The 24,001-nt window shown below is 33.8% G+C and overlaps 1 protein-coding gene across 1 annotated transcript in view; it reads left to right on the top strand.

Annotated features, from left to right (window-relative positions):
- Positions 1 to 24,001, top strand: part of MNS1 (meiosis specific nuclear structural 1) — a 33,572-nt gene that overhangs the window by 7,483 nt on the left and 2,088 nt on the right. The window contains exons 3-9 of the mRNA XM_025390055.1: positions 1,143 to 1,270; positions 10,408 to 10,510; positions 12,674 to 12,903; positions 13,473 to 13,689; positions 13,789 to 13,896; positions 20,508 to 20,765; positions 23,477 to 23,602. Of these exons, the coding sequence (XP_025245840.1) occupies positions 1,143 to 1,270; positions 10,408 to 10,510; positions 12,674 to 12,903; positions 13,473 to 13,689; positions 13,789 to 13,896; positions 20,508 to 20,765; positions 23,477 to 23,602 (1,170 nt within the window). The remainder of the gene's footprint in view (positions 1 to 1,142; positions 1,271 to 10,407; positions 10,511 to 12,673; positions 12,904 to 13,472; positions 13,690 to 13,788; positions 13,897 to 20,507; positions 20,766 to 23,476; positions 23,603 to 24,001) is intronic.

The raw sequence follows: 24,001 nt of genomic DNA, 5'->3' as shown, positions 1-24,001 counted from the left end.
TGGCTAATTTTCTGTAAAGACGGCATCTCTCTATGTTGCCCAGGGTGGTCTCAAACTCCTGGCCTTAAGGATCCTCCTGCCTTAGCCTCCCAAAGTACTGGGATTACAGGTGTAAGCCACAGCACTCAGCTGCATGTTAGTTTTATATCAAACTATCAAGCTGATTTTCAGAATGCCTGTACCATTTTACATTCCCACGCAGCAATATATGAGTAATAGTTTCATGCCAGCATCTGGGGTTGGCACTGTTTTTTGTTTTGGCCATTCCAATAGGTACGTACCAATATCTCATTGTAATTTTAATTTGCATTTCTTGATGGCTAATGATGTTGAACATCTTTTCATGTGTTTTCATTAGATACTGAATTTAATCAAGCCTCAAGATCTTTCTGCCATTTTACAGGAAATATAAAAGAGAAATAAATTCAGTGATATATCCTGGGGAAGCAATCAGTCAAATGCAAAATGTGGAACATTCTACGGGATGTATGTCCTAATTTCTATAATAAATCAGTGGCTTGGGGGGAAAATGTATGTAGAGAGGTGATTGTTACAGAATATATAAGAGACTTAAGAAAAATAATAATTAGATGCAATATGTGGATCTTGTTTGGATTTTGATTTGAGCAAACCAACTAGAAAAGTATCTTGAAACAACTGGGGAAGCTTGAATACGGACATAGTATTAGACATTAAGGAATTATTGTTAATTAGACATGTTGATGACATGATTGTTTTAAAAAATTCTGATCAGGTAGATATTTGTACTGAATTATTTACATGGTAAATGACATGATGTCTAGGATTGTTTTAAAACACCCTAGCAGAAAAAGAATAAGGGAAAAAAGAGTGAAATGGGAGGTAGAGAAAAAAGATTAGCAGAATGTTGACAGTTTTTGAAAACATGGGTGGTGGGTACCTGAGAGTGTACTTTAATATTCTTCTTGCCATTGGCAATGCTTGAAATTTTCCATGATAAAATGTTTTGAAAAAGTCTTTATTAAAACAACATTTTGTATTTTAAAATAAAACATCAATTGTTGGCCTTAAGGAATTTAGTTTTCTGTTATAAAACAAATTCAACCTTGATGAAAAAAGTCTGATTCTAGAGCACAAACAACAAAGTTACATTTTTCATTCAGGCAGAAGAAAACAAGAGATTGAAAGAACTCCAGCTCAAACAAGAAGAAAAACTGGCTATGGAATTGGCAAAACTAAAACATGAAAGTCTAAAGGACGAAAAGATGAGGCAACAAGTAAGAGAAAACAGGTATCTTGGTTTCTCTAAATTTCATTTATTTAGTCTTTATCTTTAAACTCTTACGTAATTCTTAGCACCTGAAAGTGAAGTTTCTTTGTTTATATCTTTTCACTTAGTTAATATTTTGCCTGGAAATACTTATTGCTTTAAGTTCTATAAATATTTATTTGAGAAAATAAGTTGTATTCATGGAAGTGCGAATATTTACCGTGAAAAATAAATATCAGTCCCCCTGCTCTTTCCTTTACGCATAAATTTTAAAATGACCTCTTATAAAAAACGAATTCCTAATCTTAAGAGAAACCTTAGGTAATAACTAGTTTAATTTTATACCTCTACATACATTTCCTACAGTATTTTTGGAATGACTCTTGAGCCTGTGTTTCAGTACCTCTAGTAACTGCAGTAGGAACTTTTTAAAAGTTTAATGTTAATTAATCTTTCCCCCCCTATTGTTTTAAAATTAATTTCTATGAAATTCATGCATCTATCTTCTTTAGGATATCCTTTCATACATTTGAACACACTAAATGTTTTCTTCTATAAGTTAACTATCCCTTGCTCCTTCAGTTGTTTCTTATATAACCTGGCTTTAAGTTTATTCATCATCCTGGTTTCTTCTCTGATTACAGTTTAAATTATTAGTGTTCCTTAGTGGTCCCCACCCTTCTGTATAATACTCGAGGAAAGACTGCCTGCTACTCCAGATTACAGGACATTATTCTAGAATGTTTCTTGATCCTGCCTAAGGTCGAATTACTTTTTAGGAACAGCCTTGTCACAGTGTTAATCAAAACTCAGGGCCAAGTAAATGCTAATCATATACTTATGTAATTGAATATATTGGAAATTTACTTTGATAGTTATTACATTTTATCTTAATTGAGCAGGATGTCTACAGAATATTACAGGAACCATGGATGAGCTTCAGGGATTTTTGAACCTTGTTAAATTATATTAATATGTTTGGCAAATGTATCCATGTGCATTTTTCTGGCTCCACAACTCTAATCAGATTCTCTAAGAGATTACTGATCCTTAGAAAAGAAATTTAGAATTACTGCTAAAATCTGCATATTGTTCTAGTCTCAAACTATCTTTTTGGACCCTAATTCTCCAGTCATCATTAGCTGTTACTCATGGTTTTTTTTAATCACCTGAAGATGAAATATTTCTTATCTCTAATTCACTGAAAACAAGAATTAAATAGAAGAGCTTTTCACTTGTAGCAATTGCAGATTAGGTTATTCAGATAAGTGTTCCTCCTGAGAAAACATCTAGGAAAAGCATAAAATTAAGATCTGTGAAAGGAAGGAAACCAGAATGTGAGCTTGGCATTTGTGGTGGCATTTCCTCTAGAGGTTTCTGCTGATTCCAAAAAATGGCTGAGAGTTAAGTGAAGCAGAGCTTGGCCAATAAGCATATGGCAGTATGTTCAACAGCGTTCTACAAGCTGTACACTTAAGATTTGTGCACTTTAGTGTGTGTTTTACTTCAATAATACAGAATTAGATTTTATTAGATAGACATAGATTAAGGGATAATCTGTGAAAAGGTTCTGGAAAATATTCAGAATAAAGCATGGAGAGACAAAAGGACAGAAAAATACAGATGAGAATTTAAAAGAGGTATGGACTATGGTACAAAATTCTAGCAGATGTATTAATATAATTTTAGTCCTCATAGAGAGGTAAAAGAGGATAATACAGAAGCATTATTTGAAGAGATGCTGGCCAGGAATTTTCAGAAAATTATAAGTAATGAAAACTATACTTTCAATTATCCTAATAAAACTTTTAAAATCCAACAGTAATAGAAAATCATTAAAAAAGCAGCCAGAACAAAAAAGATTATTACCTCCAAAGAGACAACGGTAAGAAGTATGACTTAATCCTGAATAGAAACAGTTGAAATTAAGAGAGAGCAGATTTACCTGGGTATGAAAAAAATAGAATGAACGAGTAAGACCTAGTATTTGATAGCACAACAGGGTGACTAGCGTCAATAATAATTTCACTGGACATTTAAAAATAACTGAAAGAGGATAATTGGATTATTTGTAACACAAAGGATCAATGCTTGAGGGGATGGATACCTCATTTTCCATGATGTGATGATTATGCATTGCATGCCTGCCTCAAAACATCTCATGTACCCCACAAATATACACAAATATATACTGTGTACCCACAAAAACTAAAAGGAAAAAAGTGCTTGAGTATATACAAACAAATTTACAAATCACCCAGAATTGTATACCTTGTGAAAAATGTTTTCAAACCAACTCATTCAGTTGAGTACTCTTTCACATAGAGTATGCTTCCTCTCAGCAGTGTCAGAATTGCTAAGAGTTTTTTTATTTTGTGCAAAAGCCATACTAAAATTTTGACTGTCATGCAGAAATGGACCATATTTCAAATTGGTATATTCATGTGCAAATTGGCAGGTCTAAATTCAGGGAAATGCTCTGGTGCTTAAAATGTATCCTAATTTATTTAAAATCACCTATATTAAGATCAAGCTTTTTTAATGTAAAAGAAATTAATTTTTTAAATGCATGGCACATTTAAAAAATCTTTGAAGTTTATTTTGAAAATATTTCTTTGAGCTCAGAAATGATAAGACTCCTGTTAATTGATTTTGGAACACATGGTTTTGTACTCCAAGAAAGTACTTAAAAGATAATTTAACTTTGCTGCTGTTTTTAACTGGAGTTGGGAAACTTACTGTTTATTTTTAGGAATCCTATTTTAAATTATGGCACTAAACAATTAGTAGTTATAATTAATTGCCCAATTAATTAAATGTCTTTATTACACAGTTAACACATACTGTTATGAAAGCAAAAGCAAGTACCTCATATCTCATTTATATTTAAGTTCAGCAAAAACCATTTCAAAGAAAAGACAGACACAATTTTTCCTTCTTAATACTATTACCATTACCTTGCTAATACCAGTACAATTATGTTCTGGACTGATAATCAAGCTGTTAATTCATAAAATAGATGAGATGAATTAAAAGAGCACAAAATAACATTTTCTGATAATGTTATTCTAAGAAATAACAGAAGATTGATCACCAATAGTCCTGCATTAAAGGGAATACTAGCAGTTCTTCATTAGGTATTGATAGAAGAAGAAAAATGATCCCAAGCTTAATTTTGGAACTGCAAGAGGTACCTGTGTAGTAAATTTAGGTGAAATTTGAACGTATAAAACATTGTGTCTTTTGGGAATTAAAACATGTAAAGAGTTAAAAATATGACAAAAATGAGATAGGAAGTAAATGAAGTTAAAGTCAAGAATCTTGCATTGTCAAATAATAATGGATAAATTTATTCTCCTAGAAACAAACATGCTGTAATATCTGTAATAAAAATTTGGAAAAGAAAATATAACTGACTAATAGAGAATAAAACGTGATAATTGGAATTGATGATTCCAAAAAAGTCATGTGAAAAAGAGTTGACATAGCAGGCTTGAAGCTGCTATCTTAGAAAGTCCTGCTTGGAAGTTTGGTCCTTGGCTGGTGTCTGGAAACTGGGCTTTTGAGAAGTTTCTTACCACTTAACTGCTAAGAGTGACTCACTGTGCCTAAACTGTGAAAACAATATGGATTATACTGAATACCCATTTTCTTTCTGGGAGTCTGAGATTTGGTACATTTTAAGTAGAGGGTGCCTAAGTTACCACCCTCAGTTAGAACCCTGGGCACTGAGTCTCTGATGAGCTCTAATGTTGTCTGGCAGACATTTCACACATCACAACTCATTGCTGGGGAATTAAGCATGTCCTGTGTGTTTCCACAGGTAGAGGCCTTTTCCACTTAGTTTTCTCTGGATTTCACCCCATGTGCCTTTTTCCTTTGCCAATTTTACTGTGTATCCTTTCTTTAAAGTAAATCATAGCCGTTGAGTATAACTATATGCTGAGTCCTGTATCCTCCTAGTGAATCATCTAACCTGATGGTGGTCTTGGGAACCCCCAACACAGAAGCAAAAGGGAGAGAAGAGAGAACATGGGACAGGGAGGACAAGTAGAAAGAAGATACAAGCTTGTAAATGGAAACCCAATTATATTAGTAGTTATAGTAAACATATTTGAACCATTTACCAAAATTGATGAAATGTATCAGAATAAAAATAGCAACAGATTTTCAGAGGAATCCATTTATACACAGTATTTTCTCTGTCCGTAGTGGAATTAAACTAGATGTAAGCAATTAAAAAAAAAAACTAGGTAATCTTTATATCCTTAGGTACTTAAAAATGTGCTTCTACATTACCCTTTGGTCAAAAAGTACAGCTGCTCCTTGATGTACAATGGGTTCATGTCCCAATAAACTACATTTCCAATTTATGACAGGTTTATTGGGATGCATCCCCATTGTAAACTGAGGAACCTACTGTGAATGCATATGGTTTTCTCACCATTGTAAAGTCAAACTATCATTAGTCAGAGACTGTCTATAATCCAAATTGAAATTAGAAAGTATTTTTAACAGAATAATAATGAAAATACCACATAGTGAAAGTGGCAGGATTAGATTGACATTAGCAAAATAGCAGAGTAGGCAGCTCCCAGCTCCCAGCCCATCCCTCCACCAGAAACATCAGAAAACAAGCAGAAACTCTCCGAACCAATTTTATAAGAACTTTGGACAGCATTCAAAAGTTTACTGCAATCAAGTGAATGCTGAAACAAGAAAAAGCCTAAAAATGGTAGGAAAGTTTTGTGATATCTTTGCTTGCCCTTTCCTCATTCCCTCCTAGCTCAGAGGCAGGTAGCCCTTGTTCCCAGTGCAGGACCCTGGTCCCTGGTTCAGGAGGAGCAGAGCGGATCTTATTCACAAATTGTTGGGCATATCTGTTCTAACCTACCTTGGGGCTACCTGAAAACCTAACACAAGGAACCTGTTTTACCTCACTCAGAACTCATTTAGGCCAGAAGGACAAATTGCATCTCAGACAAGGATTTAATATCTGAAATATATAAAGAACTCATACAATTCAATAATTTTAAAAACCCAGTTCAAAAATGGACAAAGAACTTAGACGTTTCTCTAAAGAAGATGTTCAGTGAATGATAAGTACATGAAAATATACTCAACATTATTTGTCATTAGGGAAATGCAAATCAAAACCACAAGAAGAAACTGTTTCACATCTAATAGGCAATTTTAATAAAAGTAGTGGAAAATAATAGGTATTGCCAAGAAAGTGGAAAAATTGGAACGCTCAGAAATTGCTGGTAGAAACGTAAAATGATGGAGGTGCTATGGGAAAAAGTTAAACACAGGATTACCATATGAGCCAGCAATTCCACTCTTAGGTATAAATATACAAAAAATTCAATAGTGAGACTTAAATGGATACTTGTATACAAGCATTTGGTGCAGCATTATTTACAATAGCCAAAATGTTGAAACAACCTGAATGTCTATCAGATAGGTAGATAAACAAAGTGCAGCATATATACACTATACAATATCCTTCAGTTATAAAAAAATAATGAAGCACTGATACATGCTAAAACATGAGTGAACCTTGAAAACATTTTGCTAAGTAAGCCAGACATAAAAGGACAAGTATTGTATAATTCCACTTTTGTGAAATATCTAGAATAGGCAAATAGACAAAATGTATATTAGGAATTACCAGGGGTTAGGGAAAGGGAAGAATGGGGAGTTATTGTTTAAGAGGCACAGCATTTCGCTTTGAGGGGAATGAAAAAGTTTTGGAAATAGTGTTGATGATTGCAGATCACTGTGAATGTAATTAACACCACTGAGCTGTACATTTAAAAATGGCTAGGATGGCAAATTTTTGTTACATATATTTCAACACGGTAAAAAATGGTATAGAACTGAAAAAAAAAAAAAAAACCAACTTCTGGCATATAGTTAAGGCTGTTCCTCAAGGGTAGGTCTTAATCTGAAATAACTATATTAGAAAGGAAGACTCCGTCTGGAATTATTAGAAAACAAACTGCAAATTCTCTTCTGGAATGATTACAAGAAGAATGTAGGAGGAAGGCAATAATAAAGATAAGAGCAGAAACAAGTGAGTTAGAATATAAACATAGAGTAGAATAAATAAAGCCAAGAATTGTGCCATAAAAAGGTGAATAAAATTGATGACCCCTTGGTAGGAATGATAGAGTAAAAGAGAATGCACAAATAACCAGTTTTTGGAATGGATAATGGGATATCACTATAGATCATACAAACACTTAATGGACCAAAGCAGGATATTGCAAACAATTTTATGAAAATAAATTTGAAAACGTAGATGAAATAGATAAATTCTTAGCACATTTTACCAAACTGATTGGCACAAGAAGAAATAGCTAAATGTTCCTATAACTTTTAAAGATATTGCATCTGTAATTTAACCTTGTCCACAAATAAACCTACAGGGCTATGTGAATTTTACCAAACATTCAGGACATAGTAACACCAGTGTTACATAGTTCTGTAGAACAGAGAAAGAGGAAGCACTTCCCAATTTGTTTTAATCAGATCAGTACCTGAAGAGGATATTATGAGAAACCTGTAGACTAATCTCTCTCATGAATTTAACTCCTGTAATCTGAAGTATTAGTCAATATGAAATCCAGTGCTATATAAGAAAGATAAATCATCCTGACCAAATTTAATTTATTCCAGGAATGCAAAGGTGGTTTAACATTTTTAAAAATCAGTAAATGTAATTCATTTTATTAAAAATTATATGATTAGAAAAAGCCCATTGATATGAATCATCATTCTATGATTTAAAAAAAAAAAGAGTGTAGCAAACTAGGGATAAAGGGAATTTACAGCAATATTACCCTTAATAGCAAAATGTTAAACACTTTTCTTCTGACATTGAAAAGAAGACAGGGATGCCTGCTCTGACAACTTCTAGTCATCTTTGTATTATACATACTAATCAGTGCAGTAGGGCAAGAAAAAGCAAAGACAGGTGCCAGGATTGGCATTAAAGGAATAAAACTTTTAATTATTCACAGATGATATGATTATATGTGTAGAAAATCCTAAAGCATCTATAAATAGCCAGATGGCTCATACCGGTAGTCCCAGCACTTTGCAAGGCCAAGGCGGGTGGATCACCTGAGGTCAGGAGTTTGAAACCAGCCTAGCCAACATGGTGTAACTCCATCTGTACTCAAAACACAAAAAATTAACTGGGCGTGGTGGCACACAACTGTAGTCCCGAGCTGAGACAGGAGAATCGCGTGAACCTGGGTGGCGGAGCTTGCAGTGAGCTGAGATCACACCACTGCACTCCAGCCTGAGTGACAGAGCAAGACACTGTCTCCACACACACACAAAAAGAAAGAATCTAAAAATAAGTAAGAATGAATAAATCATTCTACCAAAAAAGCATATGCACTTATATGTTTACTGCTGTGCTATTCATAATAGCAAAGACATGGAATCAATCCAGTTGCCCATCAGTGGGAAATTGGATGAAGAAAATGTGGTACATATATACCATGGAATACTCTACAACCATAAAAAGAATGAAATTATGTCCCTTGCAGAAACATGGATGGAGCTGGAGGCCATTATCCTAAGCAAATTAATGAAGTAACAGAAAACCAAATACTGCATATTCTCACTTATAGGTGGGAGCTAAACATTGATTACACATAGACATATATGGGAACAACAGACACTGTGGACTATGAGAGGGTGGAGGAGGAGTGGGGTAAAAAACAACCCATTTGATTCTGTGCTCACTACCTGGGTGACAGGAGCTGTACTCCAAACCTCAGTATCACACAATATTCCCATGTAACAAATCTGCATATGTACCCCCAGTATCTAAAAGTTGAAATAAAAACTTAAAAACCACTTTAGTAGACAGTTTGGCAGCTTCTTAAAAAGCTGAACATGCATCTACTGTATGACCTGATCATTCCACCCCTAGGTATTTATCCAAGAGAAATGAAAGCCTATGACCACAAATAATTGGTACTCAGATTTCCATAGCAGCTTTATTTGCAATATCCACATACTTGAAAGAACTCAAATGTCTGTCAGCATGCGAATAGATAAGCATGTGAGTGGATATCGATAATCTAAAATAATATCCTGCAATAAAAAGGAGTAAGCAATTACTATATACAATAAATGGATGTATTTGAAAATACTGAGTGAAAGAAGCCAGAGAAAAAGTGGTACCTGCAGTATGATTCCATTTATATGAATTCTAGAAAATTCATAATGCCTAAAGTGACAGCAAATTAGCTTGCCTCAGGATAAGTACAAACATAAAGGGGTAGAAGAGAGGTACCACAGGTTTATAAGGAAATGATTGGAATGTGTTCATGATCTTGATTGTGGTGATGGTTTCACAGGTGCATACATATGTCAAAATTTAACAAACTGTATCCTTTAAACATGTTCAGTTTATTGAATACTGTACATCAATAAAACTGAAAACTAAAAAATAAATTCAGTGATGTTGGGTATAAAGTTAGTATATAAACATTGTATTTCTGTAAATTATCAACAATTAGAAAATGAGATTTGAAAAATCTGTACAAGAATATGAAAAATACCTAATGAAAAGTATAAAACTACCAAAATAAAACACAGATATAAAACATTGATAGACTTTTAAAAAACCAAATAATTAGAAGGATACACTACGTTTATTGAAGACTCAGTAATGTAAAGATATTAGTACTTTCCAAATCAATTTATGAATTCAGTACAGTCACAGCCAGTTTTGTTTATTGTGAAGTCTGACAAGCTGATTCTAAAATGTATATGGAAATGAAAGTATCAAGAATGGCTAAGACAGTCTTTAAGAAGATGACAAAAATTGGAGACTTATCCAGGATATGAAGATGTATTATAATTTACGGTAGTTGAGATAGTGTGGTATTGACACAGGATAAGCAAACAGATAAATGTAGTAGAACACAGCAGTCCTTTTCAACCAGAAAATGTAAGCCCTAATGCCCTAACGACGTCCATTAAATATAATGAATTATCTCTCCTATGGATGTAAAATAATAACCCGCTGTATTCCCTCTAAGTAAATTAAAAATACAGTCACTCAGTTTTCTGTGAGGTTTTCATTCTCTTATGGTCCTAACATTTAAATTTGTTTTTGTTTTTTTAAACAGCATTGAGCTCAGAGAATTGGAGAAGAAATTAAAAGCAGCTTACATGAATAAAGAAAGGGCAGCTCAGATTGCTGAAAAGGATGCCATTAAATATGAACAAATGGTAATCAGGTTTCTGGTCATTGTTTTTAGCTTCATTTAGAAAATAAAAATTAGACTTGTTTCTTAAAAAATTGTCATATTGTATAAAGAATTTACATTGCTAGATTTCTTAAATATTTGTAAATTTTCAGATCCTTAAGATGTAGAAAATCCTGGGTGATTTCATTTTTAGTATTAGAGCCTTTTGGAAACATAGGTTGCTGCTTAGAATAACCAGCTATATTCAGTAACTCCCAGCATTCTTTACAGTCTCTGATTATTCATTGACAAACTAGTACGGTACAGATTGTTAGCATGATAAGTATATTTTAGAATGTTATGAAATTTTTAATTTTTTAAATGTGTTTAAGAGTAAACTACTTGATAATTTTATGTAGGAAACTTTCCTGTTTTATAAAAGCCGTCTCTTTTTCTTGTGTTTCTCTTTGCTTTTATCCCCTTTTCTAACTCCTGATAGGGTACCAAGTTGAAGATAAGAGTTACTCTTGGACAAAGGAATTTCAGGCTTACTCACTAGGAGTGTTACGCTGTATGAATATAAAATAGGGTTTACTGAATTAACAGTTAATTAAAAGGGTCCACATCATCCCTTGAGCTCTCATTATCAAACAGAAGGGCCAGACAATTATATATGAATGTATATATACACATACATATCTATTGTGTATGTCCACATAAACATATGTACACACACAAAGACACTCTTATGGGGTGATATCAAAATACTTAACCAGTGCAGTGCAATATGGGTATCAATTAAGAATAGATGCCATAAATGACACATATATGTGTGCGGTATGTGTGTACAATTGTGCTAGTATAGAAAATGTCTAGCGGGTACACAGCATGCTGTTAACAGCAATACCTTTAGGTGTGGCAGGTGATAAGAGAAGGTGGAGAGACTTCATTTGCTAAGACATATAGTTCTGTCCTTTGAAAAAGAAAGTAGCACAAACAATATCCTGTTTGTCCAGTGGTTTGCAGTTTTAATTATCCTGATAGTTGAGGTTATTCAAGTACTTGTAGACGTTTTAATCTGACTCCTAAGAGAATTGTTGCTATTTTCCAAATAAAGATTGATCCACAAAATCAAAGTCCAATACTGCTAGGACTTGATGAGGTGTCATGCAAGTACTAGTTTTGGCTTTTTCTCTGAGCCTTAGTTTTCTTATTTGTAAAATGAGAACATTGTTTTCTGTAAGTGTGTGGTAATCTACACATAAATGTTATTGTCATCTCATTTTTTCAGAAAGAATTTAGTAGAGCATGTACAAAGAAGATAATCAGAAAAATTTTTGGTCAAGTCATACTATCAGAGTATATGTTAAAGGCTTCAGTCATGTCAGGAATGACATTCATTATTCATATTTTAATCTGTTTACTCTTTATGTTTGATGCTGCTGACCATTCCATCATTTGGGATGTGATCATAAAAGTAAAGCGTAGTTTAAAAAATTGCCTCAATATATTTCATTTAAAACTTATTTTATTAAACGATTTGAAAAATGCTCAAAAGAAATAAGGGGTTTAACCCATCCAAGAAGAAAGACTGTCTCTTGACAATGGGAATGGTCTTGAGTGAATCAAAAGCTGCAGAAAACAGGCATAATAGCATCTGTGATTCTTTTCAGATAAAGGGCCTTTAATAAATCAGAAAGGGGAAACATCAAGGGCCAATGGCAGGAAAGAAAGTTTAGGCTAGGAGAAACTTAAGAGCTGCTCAAAGCCATTTAATAGCAGACCTGTAAGAAAGAGGTAGTACCATCTTTAAATAGCAGCTGATAAACAATGAAGCTAAAAATGATGAAAATTGCCTAGCTCAGTTTATAAATAGAGTAATAAGATAATGACTGCTTTAGCAGCTAAACAGTTATTAAGAAAGTACTTATAATTTTATTCATTGTTTTTTGAATGTGGAGTTATTAATAATCCTTATCAGGTATTGTCCTGGGAGAGCTACTTGAAAGGAGAGGAAAGCTTCTTTAGGGTCTGACTCATTATTCACACTCTTCAGATAATAATAACTTACTTTTGCTTTTTAACCTAGACAGATGAAAAAATTTATGTAAAAGACTTTATAATATTCAATAACATTGGTGTAAATTATATTATCATACTATGTTCAAATTTGAAAATGGAAAGATCAATTTTGTTTGAATAACAGAAACGTGATGCTGAAATAGCCAAAACCATGATGGAAGAACACAAGAGAATAATAAAGGAAGAGAATGCTGCAGAAGACAAACGAAACAAAGTGAAAGCACAATACTATCTTGACTTAGAGAAACAACTTGAAGAACAAGAAAAAAAAAAGCAGGAAGCTTATGAGCAGTTGCTAAAAGAGAAACTCATGATTGATGAAATTGTTAGGAAGATCTATGAAGAAGATCGGTTGTAAGTTTATCCTAACTTTCTTACATGCCTAAATGTTCACTTTAGATTGATCGTAGGTTTGTTGTGAGGAACTGAAACACCTAATACATAGTAAGTGCTCAATAAATATTAGTTATGAACACATAAATTGGGACCAACTCCTTGTCATCTCTGTTAGCATAATTAATAAATGAATTATCTGATGATTAATAAATGCTTGTGATTGAATGACCTAAACCTTTTTTTTTCTTATATATGCCCATATCATATGTCAGAGGACATGTATTCTGATGAATTTTTTTGGTAGACAGCTTAAATATAGAGTGCTGCAAAGCTAATGTTTGTAGCATTTATGAAATAAGATGCATAAAACTTCATTAATAGGTTAGAGGAGACTATCACAGTATTTTACCCAAAGAAAAATTCATACCTGGCATTATATTTAGCACATAGTAAGCATTCAAAATGTTTGTTGCATGCACGAATGAAAAGAACTGTAGTGTTTTTCTGTACATTATTATGAACAAAATGAAATTACTTTTTCATATTTTATTATTTATGTTAAATCCGTACTTGTAACTGCTTTTCAGGGAAAAACAACAAAAGTTAGAAAAAATGAATGCAATGCGAAGGTATATAGAAGAGTTTCAGAAAGAGCAGGCTCTCTGGAGAAAAAAGAAACGTGAGGAGATGGAAGAAGAAAACAGAAAAATCATAGAGTTTGCTAACATGCAGCAGCAAAGAGAAGAAGATCGGATGGCAAAAGTTCAAGAAAATGAGGAGAAAAGGCTGCAGCTTCAGAATGCGGTATTAAAATAACCACTTCTTTAACACTACTGAATTCTGAAATATTAGTTACAGAATTTGGGTCCTATAAATATTTATGTTTTTTAAAAAATTTAATAGTTGACACAGAAATTAGAAGAAATGCTGCGGCAACGTGAAGATTTGGAACAAGTGCGACAAGAATTATATCAGGAAGAACAAGCTGAAATATATAAGAGGAAGCTAAAAGTAAGTTTCAGAAATGGAAAGAATGATTAACATAAAGAAGAATATAATTTTGAGATGAAGCAGAAGAGAAATAGTACATTTAAATCCAACCATACTGGTAATTGCATTATATGTAAATGGTATACTACAGTTAAAAGACAGAAATTTTCAAGCTGGCTAAAAAGATAGACTCAGGCATCAATTTATAAACTATTATAAAAAGCATGATGCAACTATGTTGTCTGTAATCATAACTTAAATATGAAGACACATAGTTTAAAAGCAAAAGGGTGGTGAAAGATATATAACACAGACACTAGTCAAAAGCAGGTTGTAGTTGCTATGTTAATATGAGACAAAGTCAACTTCAGGACAAGCAATTCATGATAATACAGTAAATTCATCTAGAAGATGTAATAGTCCTAAAGGCGTGTGAACCTAAATAATAAAGCTTCACAATACATGAAGAAAAACTGAAAGGAGAAATAGGCAAATCCACAATCAGATTCCAATATTTTTTTTTTTCTTTTTTTCTTTTCATCTTTTACTTTAGGTTCAGGAGGTACATGTGCTGGTTTGTTACAGGGATAAATTTGTGTGTCATGGGGGTTTGGTGTAACATTATTTTGTCACCCAAGTAATGAGCATAGTACTTGATAGGTAGTTTATTGATCCTCATCCTCTTCCCATTTCCACCGTCAAGTAGGCCCCAGTGTCTGTTTTCCTTCTTTGTGTCCATGTGTACTCAATATTTAGCTCCTACTTATATGTGAAGACATATAGTATTTGGTTTTCTATCCTTGCATTAATAAGCATAGGCTAATGGCCTCCAGCTCCATCCATGTTGATGCAAAGGATGTGATTTTGTTCTTTTTTATGGCTGTGTAGTATTCTGTGGTGTATATGTACATTTTCTTTATCCAGTCCACCATTGATGGGTATCTAGGTGGATTCCATATCTTTGCTATTGTGACTAGTGCTGCTATAAATACACACATGCATGTGTCATTATGGTAGAATGATTTATATTCCTTTGGGTATATACCCAGCAATGGGATTGCTGGGTCAAACGTTAATTGTTTCCATTATTTGAGGAGTCGCCACACTGCTTTTTACAGTGGTTGAATTAGTTTACATTCCCACCAACAATATATAAGCATTCCTTTTTCTCCACAACCTTGCCAGCATCCATTATTTTGTGACTTTTTAATAGCCATTCTGACTGATGTGAGATAGTATCTCATTGTGGTTTTGGTTTGCATTTCTCTAATGATTAGTGATATTAAGCACTTTTTCATATGCTTGTTGGCTACATATATATCATCTTTTGAGAGGTGTCTGTTCATGTCCTTAGCCTATTCTTTATTTATTTATTTATTTATTTTTTTAGACAGAGTCTCGCTCTGTGGCCCAGATTGGAGTGCAGTGGCGTGATCTCGGCTCACTGCAAGCTCCGCCTCCCGCGTTCATGCCATTCCTGGGACTACGGGCACCCACCACCATGCCCAGCTAATTTTTTCTTTTGTATTTTCAGTAGAGATGGCATTTCACCATGTTAGCCAGGATGGTCTCAATCTCCTGACCTCATGATCCACCTGCCTCGGCCTCCCAAAGTGCTGGGATAACAGGTGGGAGCCACCACACCTGGCCAGCCTATTTTTTAAATAGGGTAGTTAATTTGTTTACATTCCTTAGAGATTATGGATATTAGACCTTTGTCAGATGCATAGTTTACAAATATTTTCTCCCATTCTGTAGGGTGTATGTTTAGTCTGTTGATAACTTTATTTCCTGTGAAGAAACTCTTTAGTTTAACTAGGTCCCACTTGTCAGTTTTTGTTTTTGTTACAATTGCTTTTCGAGTCTTCATCATGAAATCTTTGCCAGATCCTATGTCCAGAATGGTATTTCAATGCATAGTTCTCATTAATCTATAGACTAAGTAGTCAGAACCGCAGGATATAGTGTTGAAAGCAGTGTCAATAAATTTGACCTGACATTTAGAGAATACTCCACCCAACAACAGCAGAATACAAATTCCATTCAAACATGGAACATTCACCAAGATAGATCATATTCTAGGACATAAAGGAAGTCTCAATAAATTTTCAAGGTTTTACATAATACTAGATATGTTTTCTGACAACAGTGGAATGAAATTAAAAATCAGTAATGAAAATATACCTGCAGAATCTTTAAGTATATTATAATTAAACAATATATTTCTAAATAAGCAATAAGAAAAGGGGAATAAATCATATTGGAAATTAGAAAAATATTTCAAACTAAATTATTTAAAAAACAGCATATCAAAACATGTGACGTGCAGTTAATGCAGTGCTTAGAGGAAAGTTTCTATCTTTAAATGCATGTATTAGAAAAAACAATGGTTAAAAATTAATGAGCCTATGTCTACCCACTTACACAGAAATGTTTATGCAGCATTATTCATAATAGTCTAAAAGTAGAAATAACCCAAAAGTAGAAATAACCCAAATGTCTGATGAATGGATAAACAAAATATAGTATATCCATGTAATAAAATGTTATTCAGCTATTAAAAGAATGACAGACTGATCATGCTAAAACATGGATAAGCCTTTAATTATAAAAAGTATGTGCCTCAAGAATGTTATATAAATGATATCAAACAGTATGTAACTTTTTCAAGTTGGCATTTTTATTCAGCATAATTTCCTGGAAATTCATCCAAGTTGCTTGTATTGATCATTTGTTACTTTTTATTGCTGAGTAGCATTCCATTGGTATGTATGTACCATTTTATTTGACCGTTTGCCCATTAAAGGGCATTTGGAATGCTTCCAGTATTTAGCTCTGATGAGTAAATCTGCTGTGAACATTCAGGTAAAGGTTTTTGTATAAACATCAACTTTCATTTCTCTGCAATAAATGCTCAAGAATGTATTAGCTGGGTTTTGTGGTAATTGCATGTCAGCTGTGTAACAGACTACCAAAGTGATTTCCAGAACAGCTGTAGCATTTAACATTCCCATCAGAAATGTGTGAGTTAGCAGTCTGTCTGCATTCTCACCAGCATTCGGTGTTGCCACCGTTTATTTTTTAATTTTTTTTCTCCTCTGTCCTCAGAAGCTCAACAATTTTTTATTATAGCCACTTTTAAATATCCATGTAGTGATATCTTGTAGTTTTATTTTGCATTTCCCTGATGGCTAATGATGCTGAACATCTTTTCACGGGCTTATGTGCCATCTTCTTCGGTGTAAGATCCCCTTTGGTGAAATAATTCTTCGTGTCTTTTGCTGATTCTCTAATTGGGTTGTTTGTCCATTTATTGTTGGGTTCTGAGAGTTCTTCATATATTCTAGATACTAGTCCTTTGTCAGGTGGGTGGTTTGCATATATTTTCTCCTACTCTGTAGCTTTGTCTTCTCATCCTTTTAACCTGATCTTAGAGCATGGTTTTTCTTAGAGCAAATGTTTTCCATTTCTATGAAGTTCACTTTATCAGTTTTTCTTTTTATGGATCATGCCTTTGGTGTCAACTCTAGAAACTCTTTGCCTAGTTCTTGAAGAATTTCTCTGTCTTTTTTCTAAAAGTTTTTTTGTTTGTTTTTGTTTTTGTGTTTTGTTGTGTGTGTGTGTGTGTGTGTGTGTTTGCTTTTCCATTTTACATTTCAGTCTGTGATCTGTTTTAATTTTTGGTACAAACTATGAGACTTAAGTCAAATATGGTTTTAGCCATTGGATTTAGTCCAATTGTTCCACACCATTTGTTGAAGTGGCTGTTTCTCCAACGTTGAATTGCTTTTGCACCTTTCTTAAAACACAGCTGGCATGTTTGTATGGGTCTATTCCTGTGGTCTCTATTTTGTTCTGTTGGTCCTATGTATTCATCCCTCCACCAATACTACACAGTTCTGAATACTGCAGCTATACGGCAAGTCTTAAAATTTTTTTTTCACTATTCTAGTTCCTTTGCCTTTCCATATGAATTTTTGAAGAATCTCTATAAATAATTTTTGCTGGGATTTTGATAGGAATTGAATTAAATATGAGTATCAGTTTGGGGAGAATTGATAAATTCACTATATTAAATTCATGAACACAATTTGGCTCTCCCTTTATTTAGATCTTTGAATTTTTTCATCAGGATTCTCTAGTTTCAGCATACAAATCCTGTATGCATTTGGTCACATCTGAGTATTTCATTTTTTGAGCGATTATAAATGGAATGTTAGCTTTTACTTTGGTGTCCGTGTACTCATTGCTAGTGAATTGATATTTTTGTGTTTATCTTGTATCTTACAACCTTGCTGAATTCACTTGTTAACTGTAGGAATTTTTTTCCCTACATAGTCAGGCCTGTCTTCTGCCCAGAGGTACAGGCTGTTTCTTCCTTTCTGATCTGTATATTTTTATTTCCTTTCCTTACCTCACATGCTGGCTAAAATTTCCAGCACCACTGGCTAGAGCTATGTTGAAGAAGAGTGATGAGAGTAGACATCACCTTTCCTTGTTGCTGATCTTAGGGGGAAGCATTAAGTTTTTAACCATTAAGTATAATGTTAATTATAGGTTTTTTGTAGGTGTTCTTTATCAAGTTGAGGAAGTTCTCTTCTATACCTATTTCTCTGAGGGCTTCTTATCATGAAGCAGTGTTAAATTTTGTTAAATGCTTTTTTCTACTGATACAATTATGTACTTTTTCTTCTTTAACCTAGTATGTTACATTGATTGATTTTTGAGTATTGAACCAGCCTTGTATCCCTGTAATAAACACTACTTGGTCATGGTGAATAATTCTTTTAATGTATGATCTATTTTCTAATATTGGGTTAAGGATTTGTGCATCCATATTCATGAGGAATATTGGTCTGTAATTTTTTATATTGGTAGCAGGGTAATACTATCTTCATAAAATGAATGGGGAAATGTTTCCTCCTCTTCAGTTTTCTGGAAGAGATTGTGTAGAATTGGTGTTAAACATTTGATAGAATTTTCCAGTGAAACCATCCTGACTTGGGGTTTTATTTTGGGGGAATTTCAAGTTATTAATTCAATCTCCTTAATAGTGATAGGACTATTCAAATTACCTTATTTCATATTTGGTGAGTTTTGGTAGCTTGTGTTTCTCAAGGAAGTGATCCATTTCGTCTAAGTTGTCAAATTTATGTGTGTATAATAATTTGTAGTATTCCTGTATTATCCTTTTGTTGTCTGTAGGGTCTCTAGTGATATCCTGTTTTATTCCTGATATTGGTAATTTGTTTATTCATTAATTTTTTTTTCTTGGTCAGCCTTGTTAAAGGTCTGTCCATTTCACTGATTTTTTTAAGAACCAGCCTTTTGTTTCACTGATAATTGTCTATTTTCTATTTTTAATTCCATTGATTTCTACAGTTTTCTTTATTATTTTCTTCCTTCTGCTTATTTTCGGTTTACTTTACAGTTCTTTTTATAGGTTCTTGAAGTGGGGGCTTAGATTATTGATTTGAGACTTTTCCTACATACATGCATTTAGTGCTACATATACCTTTTCCTAAATGTATGCATTTAGTGCTATAAATGTCTCTCAGAACTGCTTTAGCAGCATCTCACAAATTTTGCTATCTCATTTTTATTAACTACAATGTATTTATTTTCCTTGGCATTCCCTCTTTGGCCCATGAATTATTTAGAAGTGAGTGACCATTGTAAAATTATATTTTTTAGTATGTATGAAATTTTTCATAATAAAATGTTCAGAAAATAAAAGCTCATAGGAAAGGACTTAACTGCTCCAACTATATTTGAATTTCCCTAAAGAAGTACTGACTGTCATTGATAGATAATTGTTTTTAAATTTTAGAGAATTTTGGAGAATGAAGGGAATATTAGAAAACTAGAGATGGGTAAGTGCAGTTTTGATTTTGAGGAGGAAGTTGGAAACTGAAAAATACTTATAGGTGGTTTGGACAGCTTTTGTAATCAAGAATCTAGAATGATTCATAGTTACCATAGATTTCAGATGAATAAACTCAAGTGTGCAAAAAAAGCTTCTGTAACAGCTCTTTTCAAAGCAGTTATGTGTTAAAACTGAGTACAGAAAGAAGATGGTAAATATAAAATTTATTCATGAGTAGCAGAAAACAATCCAAAGGTAAACATATTCTTTATCCAGCTAGTTTTTTTTTTTTTTTTTTTTTTTTTTGAGACGGAGTCTTGCTCTGTCGCCCAGACTGGAGTGCAGTGGCCGGATCTCAGCTCACTGCAAGCTCCGCCTCCCGGGTTTACGCTATTCTCCTGCCTCAGCCTCCCGAGTAGCTGGGACTACAGGCGCCAGCCACCTCGCCCGGCTAGTTTTTTGTATTTTTTAGTAGAGGCGGGGTTTCACCGTGTTAGCCAGGATGGTCTCGATCTCCTGACCTCGTGATCCGCCCGTCTCGGCCTCCCAAAGTGCTAGGATTACAGGCTTGAGCCACCGCGCCCGGCCTATCCAGCTAGTTTTAAAGGGATGGACAATGTGTTATCATGAAAAGCCTTATAACTTTCTCAGTTTGTAATACTAAATTTAACCAATACTAATTTAACCAAACTCTATCACTCTTCCCTTATAAATCTGGTGTAAGCAAATAGTTACTAAATTAACTTTTAGCTGTATTGTTGTTTAGGAAGAAGCAGAAAAGAAACTGAGAAAGCAAAAAGAGATGAAGCAAGATTTTGAAGAACAAATGGCCTTGAAGGAATTAGTACTACAGGCTGCAAAAGAGGAAGAGGAGAACTTTAGAAAAACTATGCTAGCTAAATTTGCTGAGGATGATCGGATAGAATTAATGAATGCTCAGAAACAAAGAATGAAGCAGCTGGAACACAGGAGAGCTGTGGAAAAACTTATTGAAGAACGTCGCCAACAATTCCTTGCAGACAAAGTAAGAAAAAGTTGTGGGGTTTTTTTGGTCGTTATCATTAAACAGCAATTAGCTCATGTATCATCCACTAAACATTTACTGAGAAGCTTTATATGCCAGACAATGTTAGTATGTTTACTAATATATATATAAATTTTCTGACCATTTTTGCTTCTAGAAAATATTTATTGATGCTTTCTATGTGCTAAACACTGGTTGGTATTGAGAACATGAAAGGTAAATAAAACTAAGTCCATATCACCCATGAATTTATGGTCTTGGTTAAGAAAAATATATAAAAAGTAATTATAAATATGTCATGTACATGTGATAATAGGTTACAGAGCTATGGATGTTTTGGTATGGCAGAGAGAGAAACAGATCATGAACACCCTGCATGCTATTTTAAGAAGGTGGGCTTTTCTAAGGGAAGCCACGGAAGATTGGAAAGCTGTATGTTAAGATCTGCACTTTGAAAGACAATTCAAGTGAGAGCATTGAAGGTAGATAAGAGATGAGTAAGCTTGGAGATAGGAAGATCAGTAAGTTATTATAATAATCCCAGTGACAACTGGTGAAACCCATGCAAATGGAGAGGGGATCCACCCAAGAGATATTAAGGATATAGAATTGATGGGGCTTGGTGACCAGTGAGATCTAGAGAGGTGAGAGAAGACTTAAGGATACTACTAATAAATAATACTGTCATTCCATCTTTTTAATTATTTTTGATTATTTTTATTTTAAGTTCCAGGATGCATGTGCAGAACATGCAGGTTTGTTACACAGGTATATACGTGCCATGGTGGTTTGCTGCACCTGTCAACCTGTCATCTAGGTTTTAAGCCTTGCATGCATTAGGTATTTGTCCTAATGCTCTCCCTTCCCCTTATCCTCCCCTACCCCCCGACAGGCCCACAGTGTGATGTTCCTGTCCCTGTGTCCATGTATTACTACCGTCTTTAATGGGTGACTGGGTGATATCCTAAGGAAAGAGTATAGAGGAAAAGAAATGATTTTGAGGGGGCAAATAATTCTATTTTGTCCACCCAGAATGATTTGCGTGGCCCAGGGGAAGATTACTAGTTGGAAATGCAGATTTAAGTGTTGGAGAGGGAATTAAGTTTTTGGCTTTGGACACATTGATTTATGTCTCATCCGTAAAACTAAATACTTATATTCTCTCACTGGATTTTCGTGGTTTAAGAACCAAATGGATAATACGTAGGTGTTCTGAAAACTGGTAGGAAGAGAAGAATTTACTTTTAAAAGGAAGACTCAGTGAGACTTACATGACTTCTTTTAAAACTATACAAAGTAGGAGTCAAAATAATGCAAATGTTTCAAATATGAGAAATTTATGGGAATACAAGTGCTGTTATATTTCAGATTGGAGCTCATCTGTTCTCAGAAGCTAAGCAGAATCAGGCCTGGTTAGTACTTCGGATAGGAGAAAGCTCCTGGAAAAATTAGCAAGACAACTAACTAGAAATCAGACTAAAAACTAAATGGAAATCAGATAAAGTCACCTAATGCATAGACACTTATACAAATAATTTATGTCTTAATTTTTAAAGACTTATAAATGTTCCCAATATGAAGCTGTCGGCTTAGTTTTGTCAGTTCGATTGGGCAGCATTTTTGTTCTGCCCCCAAGGCAAGGACAGATCTTCATGATGAAACTCATTAACACCATTATACAATCCTATAAGGTCTAACTATGTTTTCTGGATTTCAGAGATATTCCTAAATAGGTATCTATAATTCTGTCTACCTCTACAAAAATCATATGGTCAGACAAAATCTGAAACTTCCCAGGAGGTAGTTTCCTACCTACCACCAAAGCTATTCAGAATTTGTCCTAAATGGATACGATGATTTCATAACTACCTAAACTATTTAATTTACTTTAAATTTTTCTTTTTAGGATAAACATTGAATGTGGCCTACCAGATCCTTCTTAGGAAATCCTGCATTAGCCCAAATTAGACTCTACCATTGGACAAAAATCTATCAAGTTTGCTTTCCCCTGTAACATTACAGAACTTTCCTGTATCTCTTCTTTATAAGGAATGGGTGAATTAAGATAGAATTAGGTTTGAATGCAAGTACAGTCTCAAATTAACAGTGGCTTAGTAGATTACTGTTCTTTCACGTAGTTCAAGTCATCTTTTCTATATGGCCCAGAATTTTGATGTGATTACGAGTATTCAAGAGCTCTTTCCTAAGAAATACTAGTGGAATTCTCATGCTTCATATCTTTTAAAATGTATATATATATATTATATATATTTTTAAAATATATATATTTTTAAAATATATATATTTTAAATATATATTTCATATCTTTTAGATATTTCTGATCTTCTTTATTCACTTTTTGTTTTACACTGAAAACTCTTCAGCATCTGGCATATGGTAAGCATTCAGTAAATATTTACTGTATCAGGGCAGTCACTCCTTTGAATATTTTTTCCCTTGGTAATGAAGACACTTTCCTGAAAATATTTGTTTGCCTCCTTGTAATTTTAAAGGAATAATCATAGTAAAAAATGTGTACAGACTACAGATATGTGTACAGACATAAAATATATATTATCTAGAATCTTTTGAACTTAGTGTCGTAAATAGTTCATCAATTTTATCTAATTCATTGCATGAGTAGTTTTATTTGAAAACTTCGTATAAGATTAATGTACTTTGTGATAACAAAATTTGATCTGCATTTCCAGCAACATGAACTAGAAGAGTGGCAGTTGCAGCAAAGGCGGCAAGGATTTATTAATGCAATTATTGAAGAAGAAAGGCTAAAACTTCTCAAAGAGCATGCTACAAACTTACTAGGCTATCTCCCTAAAGTAAGTGAGATTTATCTCAAGTTGTAATCTTCATGACCTTTAATAATGAAAAAAACATGGTATTTGGATTTTAGAGTGCCTAGATTTTGCTCACTTCTTGCTCAGTTATGAAGCAGTGATGGGATCCTGTCCAGGCACTGAACCTCTCTGGGCCCATTTCAGTATATCTACAATGATTGGTCTTGGCACATTATTAGAGGTATGAGCTTGATTTACTGAATTTGTACTTTATTTATCACCCAGGCTGGAGTGCAGTGGCAGAATGTCAGCTTACTGCAATCTCCGCCTCCCAGGTTCAAGTGATTCTCTTGCTTCAGCCTCCTGAGTAGCTGGGATTACAGGCGTTTGCCACCACACCCAGCTAATTTTTGTATTTTTAGTAAAGACAGGGTTTCGCCA

This window comes from Theropithecus gelada, chromosome 7a, assembly GCF_003255815.1.
Source record: "Theropithecus gelada isolate Dixy chromosome 7a, Tgel_1.0, whole genome shotgun sequence".
NCBI classification, from domain to species: domain Eukaryota; kingdom Metazoa; phylum Chordata; class Mammalia; order Primates; family Cercopithecidae; genus Theropithecus; species Theropithecus gelada.
Note: the sequence above shows the minus strand (reverse complement) of the source record. Positions and strands in the feature narration are given on the sequence as shown.